Source organism: Lissotriton vulgaris, chromosome 1_1, assembly GCF_964263255.1.
Source record: "Lissotriton vulgaris chromosome 1_1, aLisVul1.2, whole genome shotgun sequence".
NCBI classification, from domain to species: Eukaryota; Metazoa; Chordata; class Amphibia; order Caudata; family Salamandridae; genus Lissotriton; species Lissotriton vulgaris.
The window spans coordinates 1,845,482,282-1,845,497,156 of record NC_141685.1 but is presented as its reverse complement, the minus strand read 5'-3'; the positions used below and the strand labels follow the sequence as shown (position 1 = coordinate 1,845,497,156).

At 52.4% G+C, this 14,875-nt stretch overlaps 1 protein-coding gene across 1 annotated transcript in view; it reads right to left on the bottom strand.

Annotated features, from left to right (window-relative positions):
• ZNF277 (zinc finger protein 277) overlaps positions 1 to 14,875 on the bottom strand; it is a 602,005-nt gene that overhangs the window by 26,725 nt on the left and 560,405 nt on the right. Inside the window, exon 11 of the mRNA XM_086919306.1 lies at positions 14,295 to 14,469. Coding sequence (XP_086775432.1) covers positions 14,295 to 14,469 — 175 coding nt within the window. The remainder of the gene's footprint in view (positions 1 to 14,294; positions 14,470 to 14,875) is intronic.

The following is a 14,875-nucleotide window of genomic DNA, read 5'->3' as shown; positions in this document are numbered from 1 at the left end:
GAGACTCATTTAGCTAGAGCCGATGACTCACGCCTTAAGCATAAGCAATTCCCGCTAATTTACAAATCCTCGGCTCTCACAAAACATCGGGGTAGCCATACTTTTCTGCGCTGCTCTTCAATTTCAACCCTTGGGGGTCCAAAGCGACAGAGATGGCCGTTGGGTCATGGTCAAGGGTCGCTTAAGGGGGGCAATTTGCACCTTTGTGGCTTTATATGCCCCCAACGCAGGTTAGACAACTTTCTTACACACACTCTTGGGGAAACTAACGGACTTTGCGGAAGCCTACTAATTCTACTGGGTGACTTTAATTTAATCTGGGAGAAAGACCATGAAGGTACGCATGCGCAAAGGGCAGATGCGGGCTCCTTTTCCGGGGGAACACAACAACGCATACGAGACGTAGGCCTTTTAGATACCTGGCGTACACTCTACCCATCAACACAGGACTATACGTTCTTTTCTCACGTCCACTGTACATACTCCAGGCTGGATTATATCTTCATAAATCAGTCACTACGGGGAGACTTACAGGACGATAAGATTTTCCCCCTATCAATTTCCGACCACAGTTTGTACTCGGTCTGTCTTCAATGGCGGGGGAACGCCCCAGCAGCGCCCAAATGGTACTCTACCCCCTCCCTCGCTCGCGGAAAAGAATCTTATACCAAATTAAGAGCTGCTATCACTTAATTATTTAAGGTTAATCCCCCGGAAGACACCTCAGAATTCACTACTTGGGATGTTCTCCGGGGCGAATGCATCGCCCTCAATGCTGCACTGAACAAACAGCGCGCACGCGCGTGAGACACACTTGAGACTGAACTATCCTCTCTTGAACGTACCCATAAAGCTAAGCCCACAAGACAAACACAACGTCAACTTACTGCCCTTAGAGGTAAATTAAGGGCCATATTCTAACAGGGCAGAATTCACCCTGCTTAAATTACGACAACTCTCCTACACTCAAGGCAACAAAGTCGGCAGGCACCTTGCCCGACAATTGAGGGACAAACGAGAGAAGGAATACATTGGTGGTATAATTGACCCATCGGGGTTGGTGACACATAATGATGAAGATAAGGCTGGCATCTTCGGGTCTTTCTATCAGGACCTCTACTCCGGGGATTCCTTGGATGGGGCTGCGCAGCAGGAGTACCTCCAGACATTGCCTTTGCCCCAGGTATCAGAAGCGTGGAACGCTCTCCTCACTGCCCCCATCACTATTGAAGATGTCCCTCTAGCTATTAAGGCCCTGAAACCTAATAAAGCCCCAGGGCCTGACGGCTACACTGCTCTTTCTTATAAGACATTTGCCCTCGACCTCTCTCCTTACCTTGTAACTCTGTTTAATAAGATGGCGGAGGAGGGCATGACCTCTGGTACTTTGTCGGAAGCCGTGATCTCAGTCATTCCTAAACCAGGGAAAGACCAGCAATATTGCGCCTCTTATAGGCCCATCGCCCTATTAAACCATGTATGCTAAATTATACTCCTCAATCATCGCTAGAAGACTAAATGATCTCATGCCCATCCTTATCCACCCAGATCAGTCGGGCTTTATTAAGGGCCGAAAAACGCATGACAACACCAGCAGAATTGTACATCTCATAGAGAAGGCCAATAGGGGCCATATCCGGGCGATACTAGTAGGTCTAGACGCCCAGAAGGCCTTTGATAGGGTCGACTGGTCCTTCTTCTGCACACTCACAGCATTTGGCTTTGCTCCCAAATTTCTTGACATGATAAGAGCTAACTATTGTCTCCCCAATTCCAGGGTGGTAGTCAACAGGGTGCGCTCCCCCTCCTTTCCATACTCGAGAGGTACTCGGCAGGGGTGTCCTCTCTCTCCCTTACTTTTTGCTCTCAGCATTGAACCCCTGGCTCTAGCGATCCGGACTAATCCTGGTATTAAGGGGATACCATTTAGTGGGGAACCCAATAAAATATCCCTCTTTGCGGATGATGTGCTTCTGTCCCTGTCGGAGCCTGAAACTTCCCTACCATCCTTGCAGTCCGAACTCGAGCGCTATGAGTTAGTCTCAGGGTTTAAAATTAATTCTAGTAAGTCTTTTATACTCAATCTTACTCTTGAGCCTGAGGCTGCCCTCAGACTCCGCACCCTCACCCCGCTGGCCTGGGCTTCCTCGACCATTCAATATTTAGGGGTCTATCTGAAGCCAAATATTCAAGGGCTCTATACAGCTAACTTCCCTCCTCTTCTCACGCGCATTCAAGTTGAGCTCACAAAATGGAAACCGCTGTTCCTATCGTGGCTGGGTCACATACATGCGGTGAAAATGACTCTCCTGCCGAGGCTTCTTTTTTTATTTCAGGCTTTACTTATTGAGCTGGACCACAATTTATTTCACAAACTGAAAGCCATGATTCTACGCTGTCTGGCAGGGTGGACGGGCACGCTTCTCTTATTCTCTGCTCTACCGTTCCCGCGCTGAAGGGGGAGTTGCCCTGCCAGACATCCAACTCTATGATAAGGCAGCCCAACTGCGAGTTCTGGTGGAATGGTCAAAAGAAGAATCCGAGAAACACTGGCTGCATATGGACCGTAGCGTGACAGGTCGGACTGTATGGGATTTGGTGTGGCGCCCCGGTAAAGACAGACCTCCGAATACATACCTCAGTACACCTACACGCACCACTCTTAAGGTTTGGGACACCGTTGCGGGCGACGATAGGTGGACTTCCTTTCCATCCCCTTTAACCTATTCCACTACAATCCAGCTTTCCCCCCGGCACTGCATGAGGGTCCTTTTGAGGCATGGAAGAAGGGAGGCTGTCTGGCTTTGATACACTTATTCCATGACTGTGAGCCCCTCACCTTTGATGAATGCAAAAGAGAGTTTGACTTGGAGAACTCCGAAAGATATCATTACACGCAATTGATGCACTGGGCCCTTCATCCTCAGGTTCAGGAGGCCGCTACTCGTCCCCTTACAAAATTTGAGGCCTTCTTCTCTAAAGCATCCACTATGAAAGGGGTCATTTCATTTATCTATAGCTTCTTGCTTAAGACTGCTCTCTCCCCACGGCCCAGATACATGACCATGTGGGAAGACATGATCCAGTGTCCAATTTCTGATGTGGAATGGGTTCACCTCTGGTCCGATATTGCTCGATTCAATCACTCCACAGACCTCAGGGAAGCACATCTCAAAACCATGATGGATTGGTACTAACATCCCTCCAAGCTTCGGCAGATCTTCCCCACTTCTTCAGATAGATGCTGGAGGGGGTGTGGGCTACTGGGAGACTTTAGACATATATGGTGGGATTGCCCGACTATTTGCCCTTTTTGGGAAGAAATTTTAGCTCATATGAAAGATGTTAGGCTATCCCATACCCACCACTATAGCGGGGGTTCTCCTAGGGCTGCGTGACCCTTCCCTTGAACACCAAACCCGAGCTGATAAAATGATCATTTGGCTCTGTATTGGCACGGCCAAAGTTACTCAGGCGGCCGCCTGGAAGAAGAGAGAGACTCCGGCTCTCTCTCTTTGGCACTCGCGCCTTTGGAGACTACTGAGTTTAGAGCGTATGGCTGATATCTTCAGAGACGATTATAAGAATTTTGAATTCAAATGGGGTCCCCTGGTTGCTTTCCTTTCTCGGGGCCTCCCATCCGCAGTTTGTCCCTCTACCATCAGAGCCCTCCATATCTTTCAATTTTTTTGTTGTCAAATCTTTTTATTTCATCCCCGTGGCAGGGGGTTGTAGTTAAGTGATTCGTACACAGCGTTAAGCCGACAACCCCACAGGGCCGGCCGCGTTACTCCATGAAAAAAGGAAAGCCGTTGCCAATAATCAGGCTCAAGGTTATACTCAGCGGTTTACCTACAACCCACACGGGCTGGTCGTGTCATATTTCAGTCAACAGAGCCTCTGTAATCACTGCACAAGATAGCCCAATCTTCGGAACAACTGGAACCATTAAACCCAAAGGGTAGAACTATATGACCAAGATGGTCAAAACTTCAATAGAACAACAGAGAAAGGGATAGCAAGTTAGAAAAGACAGTAGGAGTAGAGGAAAGGTGTATACGAGGGGATAGAAGAGCCTCTGGATGCCAGTAGTGGGGACCGAGAGGGGGAATGGAGGGGCATTGTGTCAGTCGTCGGGGCAATCAACATCCTTGCCAATGCGCAAAGCCTCACACATCCAAATCTCACTTCAGAAATCTACCGGGGTCAGGGGGAACTACAGCATCCTCCACTAATCGCAGCGCCCGCAGCCTAGGGGGCATGTGACGCGCCTGTTCTGTGGTGCACAGATATTTCACCAGGGGTTGCCACACTGCTGTGTAGCGCACATCTCAGGCCTGTAGCCGGGCTGTGAGAAGCTCCATTGTCATGACATGCCAGAGACGCACAAACCACACAGCGATGGGCGGGGCTTCTTCCTTCTTCCAGTACAGTGCAATGAGCTGCCGTGCCGCCCCCAGCATTTGAAGCGCCAGGGCCCTCAATCCTGTGGGTTTAATACCCAGTAGTATCGAACAAGTGGCTTCAGGCAGAGGGAACCCCAGCACCCTCCTGATATGGCTTAGGACCTCCTTCCAAAAGAGGGTCAGCAAGGGACAAGTCCACCATATATGCAAGAAATCCCCAGATCTGCACCTCCAACATACAGGAGAGGAGTTGGGGAACATTCGATGTAACCGCTGCGGCGTGTAATACCACTGGGTCATCATTTTGTAGGCATTCTCCTGTTGCGATACACTACGATAAATCCGGGGTATGTCACTCCATAATCTGGACCACTGCGCCGGGGTGATATGGCAGGGAAGGCGGAGTGTGCGGGTGCTGCAAAATCCGATAGATTTTGGAGCTCAGTCCCTTCGTCTCTGTGAAGGAGCGAGCTAATTGCACGAACGGAGTAAAGGCGCGTGAGGCCGCATGATAGGTATCATCTGCTAGCTCCCAATGTTTCAGTTGAGCATATTGCAGTCCGGCTGCAAGCGGCACTCTAAATTCCTCCCTGCAGTCCGCAAAAGTCTTGAGGGAGCCCCCATCAAACACATCTGCGAGCACCATACAGTTGCCTTGGGGCCACCTACGAAAAGCCCCCGTCCGATGTGCCGGGGGAAAACTTGGATTCCCTTCGATAGGGGTATGAGGCGAGGGGAAGGTCGTAAGGCCCCTACGGACAGCTATCCTGTCCCAAATCTCCAGCACCATTTTTGTGGGCTACCGCTAGGTACGCGCTCGGAGATCGCCCTACCCTAGGTTTCCACGCCAGGTCCCATATGGTGCGCCCAGTCACTGCCCTATCCATATGGAGCCACCCTTTTTTAGTTCTCCGTTACCTCCCACTCCGTACCGAAGGTGAGCAGGCCAGTAGTATTCCACCAGGTTGGGGCAGGCCAACCCTCCCCGGTCCCTAGGCGCCAGCAGGAGAGCTTGTGAGAAGCGAGGCTTCTTCCCCCCCCATATGAAGTTCGTTAGATCTCGCTGAAGACCTCTGATGCTATGCAGCGGGACAGGAGTAGGCAGACATTGAAAGATATACAGGATTTCGGGCAGAATGGACATTTTGATAGCGCTGATTCTGCCTAGCCAGGATGGTACAAGTGGCCTCCACCGCCTCAGATCCTCCAGGATCGCGCGCCGGAGGTCTTTCCAGCTAGCTTGTGTCCAGCCGTCCAACGAGGGGGTCAGCGTCAGGCCCAGATACCTGATGTGCTGGGTCGACCATCTATAGGATGCTAGTTGCTCCAGGGAGGGGATGTCCCACTTCGGGATTGTGAGGCTAAGCACCCAGGACTTGCTGTGATTCATTTTCAGGCCAGAAGCCCTCTCAAAGAGGCACAGCGCACCATGTACTGCCGGGAGGGACTCTCGGGGCTGCGCGAGGATAAGGTTGTCTGCAAAGAACGCTACCTTATTGTCTTGGCCGCCAAGAGGAACACCGTGGATATTAGGGTCCCTCCGTATCATATCCGCCAGGGGCTCAGCTGCGAGGGCGAATAAAATGGGCGAGAGCGGACAGCCTTGGCTAGTGCCCCTTCCAATGTTGATCAGCTCCGAGAGCTGCCCTTTGACCCTTATCCTAGCCGGTGGCGCAATATATGGGGCCATGATCCTGGCAATCATCTTCGGGCCGAGCCCCACCCGGCGCAGTACCACCTTGAGGAAGGACCAGTCTACCCGGTCAAACGCCTTCTCTGTGTCTAGCGAGAGAAGGCAGGCAGGGATCCTCCAGTGATGAGCCTTCCCTACCAGGTGAGCAACCCTGCGGACATTGTCCGCACCCGGACGCCCGTGGATGAAGCCCACCTGATCAGGATCGATCAAGCTCGGCATGTGTGGACCCATTCACTTTGCTAACAGTTTGGTGTAAATCTTAAAATCTGAGTTCAGAAGAGCAATCGGCCGATACGACACACATAGTGAGGGGTCTTTCCCAGGTTTCGGGATCAAGGCAATTTCTACCAGTCCCATATCAAGGGACGGACCCATCTCATCGGTGAAGGAGTTAAACAGGCATAAGAGGTAAGGGCCTAGTTGTGCTTGATACATGCGATAGAAGGACATTGGAAGCCCATCAGGCCCTGGTGTTTTCCCCAAGGGGAGCTCGCGGATCGCCGCAGCTATCTCCTCCAGCATGATCTGCTCCTCTAGGTCCGCAGCTTGCTGCGGATGCAGTGTCGCACCCCCGTAGTGACCCAGTACTTCCTCTACCAGCTCCGAAGGTGGTTTCTCTTCCGTGTACAGCGCCGTATAGAAGTCCCGGAAAGCTCGACACTTATCTCTTGCCGCCACCACCCTGGTCCCATCGGGTAGTTGAACATTTGCTATATGCTCTTTCGCGGCTCGGGCCCTCAGCCTCCGCGCCAGAAGCTTCCCCAATTTGTCCCCCGCCTTCAAAATATCTCTGTTTTAGTTCCAGGAGGGATTTTTCAGCCCTATTAGTGCGCAGCAGCCTGAGCTGTCCTCTAAGATTGGCTAAGTGCCGTCTCGTGTGCCGAGTGGAGTGGCCCTGATCCTGTGCTTCCGCCGTCCTCAAGTCTCCCACAATTTTATCTTCCAGTGAGCGAACGTCACGCGCCCTGGCAATCACGAGGAGGTGACATGGCCCCGTATGGTAGCCTTGAAGGCCTTCCCAGACCACCGGGAAGGGTGTCTCAGGGAGGTCATTGTTCTCAAAGTAGGAGACAATGGCTCCCCTAATGTCCTCCACAGCCTCCGCATCCCTCAGAATGCTCGGCGGGAGATACCACCGCCGTTCCCGGGTAGGGCTCCCCGCCGGGTCCTGTAGCAATAGCTCAACGTGGGCGTGATCCGAGAGGGAGATATCGGACATGTCGGCCTCCACTGTGTCACAGAGGAGATCCTTAGTAACAAATAAGTAGTCAATGCGAGAGTAGGATCTATGGACATGCAAATAGTAGGAGTACCCTCGCTTATCTAGAAAAGTACCGCCAGGTGTCGAACAGCCCAAGGCCCGTCAGCTGCTTGTGCAGAGTCGCCGACATTGCTCCTGCGCCACTGAAGGAGTTCTCACTACGGTCCACCATAGGATCCCATACCAAATTGAGGTCCCCGCCCACAATCAGTGATGACCCGGTCTGCGGTATCTGCCCCCCTAGGAGGTCCCGAAGGTAGCGGTCCTGCGCCTGATTAGGAGCATATACATTGCACAGCGTAATGCGACGACGCCCAACTTCAACCTCCGCATGAAGAAATCGTCCATCACCACCCCGATAGGGCCTGCCGCCCCCCTGCCTGATGCCAGCCCTGCACAAGATTGCCACTCCCGCTGTCTTGGTGTCAGCGGTGGCCCAAAACTGAAGTGGGTATTTAGGGTAAGCCATGCGCACAGTATCAGCCTGCAGGAGATGCGTTTCTTGAAGAAAAATGATGTCAGGGTGTTGCCTTTAGAGATAATGCCAAACCTGCTTACGCTTATTAGGTGAGTTAAGGCCCGTCACGTTTAGCGTCAGGACCTTCAAGGGACTAGGAGCATTCACTGCCATATCGGATTCTGAGCGCCACCCGGCCACACTCCCACTGCACACATCCCGCGTGTCTCACGCGCACAATAGCCATGCACCCTCTGGGCCCCACCCCAACCCATCGACCGGCGATCCCACCCGCACCTCCAGTGAAGAGAGAGAAGAGAGAGCATAGAATAGTAGGAAGTAGGAAAAGTAGAGAAAAGGAGAGAAAACAAAGAGCAGCCAGGGAGGCCACTCGGCAAGATACAACAATTGCGGCCAACAGGGCCTCACTGTACTGTCCCCGGTACAGAGTATCCTACACCCATAGGTTTGGACACTCTCTGGGATGTAACTCCCTGAAGGACAGTCGAGGAGGGTGGGTCGTGACAGTCTTGGGAATTCTGTATTCGAAGAGCTCCCGCACGCACCCCGCCCTGTACCTCAGGAGCCAGGGTGTAGTGTAATACGGCACGAGGCCCAGGAGTAGAACCCCAGTGCTAGGAAAAGTGGAGTGCTAACATGCTGCAAGTCAAGGTGTCGGGGAGTGCTCACCATGCCCCTCTTTGTCCCCTTCCAGGGATCGGATATGAGCAATGATGTCCTGCTTAGCCTGCGAGGGCGACTGCTCACCGTCGGACGGACGGCGACGTTGTCGACGCACAGTAGTCCACGAGGGTGCCGCGGCCTTACTCTCCCGCCTACGGGATGGTGACGGGCTCGCCGGCGGGGTCGTCTGCAGTCGGATGAGTTGCGCCGCCTCTGTGTAGGACCGTATGCTTCTCCGCTTGGATTCCCACTGGAATATCAGGGCGAACGGGTGACCCCATTGGTACGCAATGCCCATTCTGCGCAGCTTCTTGGTCACTGGCCGGAACGCTCGTCTCCTCTTCAGGATGTTGGGTGCCAGGTCTTCAAAGATCTGAATTTTGTGGCCTCTGTATTGGAGGTCCGGTTTATCCCGCGCGGCTTTCCAGATTGCCCCTTTCTCGGTGAAGAAATGGACCCGCGTTAGTATGTCTGGTAGGAGTCCCGACCTGCCCTCCGGGGCGGACACTCGGTGCGCACGATCCAGCGCCGGCGGAGAGGCCTTTTCGTCCACCCAGATCTTGTGGAGGAGCTGCGTCACGTATCCCATGGCGTCTTCCCCCTCTTCCCCAGGAGGAATTCCCCGGATACGGAGGTTGTTGCAGCGGCTCCTGTTCTTGAGGTCCTCCTGCTTCACTTGTAGCTCAATGTTCTGTTCTTCTAGGGCCGCCAGGCGTTGCCATAGGTGCTCCTGATCCTCCATGCGCGCATCCATTGTCCGCTCCAACCCGTCCACACGGTCTCCCAGCTCCGTGACCTCCTTCCGCATCTCCTTCACACACGTGTGCACTTCAGTCCGCAGCGACCCAATCTCCATTTTCAAGTCGGACATGAAGGTGGCCATAAGCGCCTGAGTGACCGGCTGGGACTCCTCAAGAGCTCGCGATGTCCCGTCTCCGCCAGCAGTCGCCCCAGTCTTTCCCCACATCGCTGCGACAGTATTGTCCTTGGGGGCTGCTGACGAATCGGCCTTGTTGCCTTTGTTGGAGCGCGTCATTGCGAATGACGGCCGCCTGAAGTCTAGGGACGCCGGTATTCCTCACTGTGTTGTAGAAGCCAAATTGGGGTAGAAAGGGCCGTGCAGGGGTCAAAGCTTGGGACCAGCTCGGCCCCCACGCCTCCCACCACACACCAGCCCAGCAATTCCTCCACTTCACCCGCAGAGCCCAGCTTACATCATCGGTACACTAGCGGTACTATCAAAGCCCAGAGGGCGTGAGCCCAGAAGAGGAGACCCGGCCAGCGACCACCCCAGAGGAGAGAGCACCAGCCGTACCCCCTACAAGTGCAGTGGAGTCAAGGTCTGTCCCCGCCCGTATCTGTTCACAATGGGCTCACAGCTATGTCCAGGGGGCCTCTCCTGGATCCTCCTCCAGCCCCCATCTGTCCGGCCGCCCGCCAAGAGAGTCACGCTGGTGCAAAAGTGAGGTCGGGTACAGCCAGTAATCTAGTGCCCACTCAGCCCCGAGGCCAGCGTTTCAACCCCCAGGACACCCTAGTGAGCTCCAGAGAGTCGATGGAAGAGGGCAGCTTGTATTGTCCACCACCCCCAAAATGGCCGGCACAGTACCTGTTCACGCCTATGGCGCCTAGGAAGACTTGTCTCTGCAGCAGCAGGTCCCCGCAAGCTCCGGCCCCTCCACCACCGAGTGGAGCCCCCAAGGAGCTGCACTCGTCGCAGGCTGCCAGAGAGCCTGCGGGCCGCCGAGCGTCCACCACGGGGGGGGGGGGGTATGGGGGGGGGATGAGGCTGTCCAGCACAGTTCGCCACTCGCAGGGACCCAGCTCCGCAAGTCCCCGAGCAGCTCCCCCACCGACTCCCCCGATGGCCGCGCTCCGCTTCCGCACAATAAAGTCTCTCAAACCAGACGAAGGAAGGGCCGCACAGGTGTCCCCCAGCGCTCCGGTCCTCACCTCAAGATGGCGGGTCACAGCTTCCACTCCGCACCCCGGTGGTTGACTCCTCTCTTGCGTGGGTCACTTGCGATGGGGCAGCGGGGTCATCCACCACCCCCGCAACCAGCGACTCACCACACCGCCTGGCAGGAACCCCAGCAGCCAGCAGGGGAACAGGCCGCAGCTATCCCGAGGGCCCACAGCCAACCAAGCTGCCGTCACTAGGCCGCACCTCTTGGCCCCGGGTGGGCAAAATGGCGGACCACTGTTCCACTGCTTCCCCAGTCTGCCGTCCTCTCACCGCAGGGGAGTCGCTCCTCAGGTGTAGCCTCCAGGTCAGCCCCACCAGTACTGTGTCGCCGCCTCCACCGTCTTCTGCGAGAGGGGGAAGGGGCCGCTGTTTCGCCCCACGCCACCCGGGGGGCACCGCCGACCAGGGCGCCCAAGGTCGCAGCCGTCGATCTCCGCCAGACGCCGACACCACAGGGCAGGGATCAACAGGTCCTCACGGGAGCTCCGGCAGTCGCCCCCCTCAGCTCCAGCGCCCCGACACTAGAACACTGGGCACAGCACCCTCCAGGAGATGCGGTCTCGCTCGACCCCGCCGGCAGCCAGAAGGCAGTGCCAGCCGCAGGCGGGGGAAAATGGCCGGCTCCGCTCAGGACCCCAGGGAGCCCCAGCCAGGCAGCCACCACCGTGCAGGAGGGGCCAGGTCCCCTCGCACCGTGCAGTCGGGCCGTCGCTGCGTGCAGTCTCTCGTCTGGGGGAGCACTCCAATGTCCGGGAGGTCACCTACTCGCCGCTTGCCCCGTAGTCCAAGCCCCAGTGCACAGATCACAAGATGGCAGCTACTCCGACTGGTCAGCGGCACCGTCTCCGTTAACCATCTCCCGGAGCCTTCCGGGGTTTCAGACTCCTCTTTCTTCACAGCGCCGAGGTCTGAAGGCCCTCAACACCCCCCGGATGGCAGGTAGGTGTCCTGGCTCCACATAAATGGCCTATAATAGCGGCGTGCAGCGGGAGCTCCTCCGGAGCACGTCTCAATGCATTGCCACCCTGGCCACGCCCCCCATCTCCATCTCTTTCAATTTTGATTGCTGTGCTAGCGCTATCCAGTCTCATGACTGTCTGCTTATTGCCGCCGCCACCACGGGTGAGGGGTGGGGGGGTTGTTCTCTTAGTTGTTATGGTGTCGCATGTCCCGTGTTGGGACAGGCTTCGTTAAGCTGAGTTTCTTTCCTTTGCAGCACTCCACATGTACATTCTGGATATGGTACTGTCACAGGGATTTTCTGAATCACATGCTGCTTTGCCTGACTGCTTAGCAATGGTGCATGAATTTCTATCTCCTTGCTCTGTTGCCACAGTGGGAAGCGGTCCGGTTGTATAGCAGCTGTAACTCTCATTTAGCTATCTAAATTTGACGAGGAGCACACTTCCTTTGTTTGCTGCACTTACGCCATGTACTGAATTTTTTTTTGTTGAGACTTGTTGTTCCCCTACGTGGGATCATGTGTCGATGCATTTGGTGCTTGTGAAATGAACACCTCCGAAAATTTCTAATAAACATATTTTTGACAAAAGATATGAGCAACAGTAACAGTAACTTCCATTTAGCAATGTTATTTACTGAAATTCAGTTGGTGTGGGGTTTGATACTTCGTCACGCAAACATACGATGATGTCATAAAAATGGCGCTGTGTCTGGGTAATGTATAACCAAGAGCTGCAGCGAGGTTATTGTGAACCCAAGTATGAAATTACCCTTAATGGTGGAATATAGCATTGACTAGCAGGGTGAATTGAGACTTTAGGTAAAACTGATTAGGGTTTTTTTGTAGTTACGATATCAAGGGCGCACTGCCTCAATTTCTACGTTACTGTGTATATGAACAGGAGGTTGCTGTGTAGTGCGTAAAGAGCAGGCGGAAAAACATCCTTAACCGTCTAAGAAGTCAGAGACTAAACAACAATTAAACAGCTGTGCTCTCGCAACTACATTGAGGTGTCAAAACATTTAGTACAGTAACAGGTATGATCAAATGAACAGAAGCAGATTCTTCAGTGTGTTTCTTGTCCCAGCAGGGAGATGATTTATTGCATCCAGACTTGAAAAATGTCACAATATGCCGACACGTGTTTCGTCGTGTGCCGTTGAGTCAACACGACTCTTCAGGGCTTTATACTCAACCCCAGGAATGGGTCGAGGGTAGTCTGGAACTAATAGTAATATTCTGTGTGAGTAGATTTAGAGAGATACAATGCTAGTTGCTTGTTCAAATATATATAGTTAAGTAAAGGTGGAGTATCCAGTGGAATCAAATTCCGTTTCACAGCTAAGTTCCGCCCTATCGGTTGTGCAAGAATCTTCACAAATAGAGCGCTGAAAACGGGTGTGTTTAAGGTATTGAAGTCAGATTCTGTTAGATCCGCTGTGTTCCGCCCTGTCAGGGTGACGGAATATCCAAAATAACAGCGCTGGAAACGTGTGTGTTCCAGGCGGTGACCGGGAGGGGATCCGTCTATCAAAAAACCTCCAAAAACGTGTTCGTTTTCTAGGTGAGCGGCGTGCTTTAGTCTGGTATCCCTCCTCCTTAGGTTCCCGGTGGCCGTCTATCGCGAACGGCGTTCGCGATAGACGGCCACCGGGAACCTAAGGAGGAGGGATACCAGACTAAAGCACGCCGCTCACCTAGAAAACGAACACGTTTTTGGAGGTTTTTTGATAGACGGATCCCCTCCCGGTCACCGCCTGGAACACACACGTTTCCAGCGCTGTTATTTTGGATATTCCGTCACCCTGACAGGGCGGAACACAGCGGATCTAACAGAATCTGACTTCAATACCTTAAACACACCCGTTTTCAGCGCTCTATTTGTGAAGATTCTTGCACAACCGATAGGGCGGAACTTAGCTGTGAAACGGAATTTGATTCCACTGGATACTCCACCTTTACTTAACTATATATATTTGAACAAGCAACTAGCATTGTATCTCTCTAAATCTACTCACACAGAATATTACTATTAGTTCCAGACTACCCTCGACCCATTCCTGGGGTTGAGTATAAAGCCCTGAAGAGTCGTGTTGACTCAACGGCACACGACGAAACACGTGTCGGCATATTGTGACATTTTTCAAGTCTGGATGCAATAAATCATCTCCCTGCTGGGACAAGAAACACACTGAAGAATCTGCTTCTGTTCATTTGATCATACCTGTTACTGTACTAAATGTTTTGACACCTCAATGTAGTTGCGAGAGCACAGCTGTTTAAATGTGAATTGAGACTTTATTGCAGTGCTTATTGTGATCTGGTGGGAGCCAGCAGCACTTATTTTTGAGGAGCGGCACTTATTTTTTCGTATCAGAAATGTACTAAGTGAAGTGAGGGTAAACACTCAGATCGTTAAGACGAAGATAGGAAAAGAAGGCAAAACCGTCACTAACAGATCTGCAACAGCTACAAAAGGGGGCAAATAATGTCTGGTAGTGGGTTAAACACTGCCTGGCGTGGTATTCGGCGCGCTGACATTTAATGACACAGGCCTCTAGCTACTGAGAACAGCTTCAGGATCAGACATTTTCTCGTTCACAAATTAAGCACTATTTTGTTTATTTATTTACATATTCACAAGTGCTTCATAAATCACACAAAAACATCAGACTACACAGTACCCATACAATAACAAAATCTATCCCAATGGAACGTGAATGTACAATTTTCATGATTATAGAGAAATCCGTGTTTTAGTTTTTAAGCTTAGCTCAAATTTCACATTGTTTACAATCTTTCAAATACATTTTGCGAATACAGCTGGACAAACAGAGAACCAGAAACAACTGTCACTTACTGCGGTTGATCCCAGGTACATTGATCCGGAAGTAAAGTTATGTGTTTGGTCTCTTCCATATGGACTATTAGTTCGCCCTTTGAAGGGAACGTCTCTTGGCAGAAGTGACAGCGGCACATGTGGAATTCTCTTCTAATGAAATTCACTAACTTCACTTGGTGATAGAAATTTAACCCTGCAAAACGGAAGGCATAAGAGGGAAAATGAAAATAATTAATAGTGAAAACCTAAAGTATAACAGATGCAATATCAATACAGTATGTATCGTTTTCTTTTGAAGGTTCGCCATAGATGGACAGCAGGAACATGTATGAGAAACAATAACATATATGAGCATATATGAGAAACAATGTAAGCAACAACCTCATAGGGTTGTGGACTTTGCTGTTCCGATATGAGGAGGACCTGTATGGGGTGTCATCATGTCCTCCAGGCTGTATGCTGGAATATGAGAATCTCACCCGTGCAGGGTGCAGCAAACTAGGGCAAGTGGAGTAGGGTGGATTATGTTAGTTCACTGCCTTGAATGCTTTAGTTGGATTTCCTTCTTGGATGTATATTAATGCTGAGTTTCATGGTGC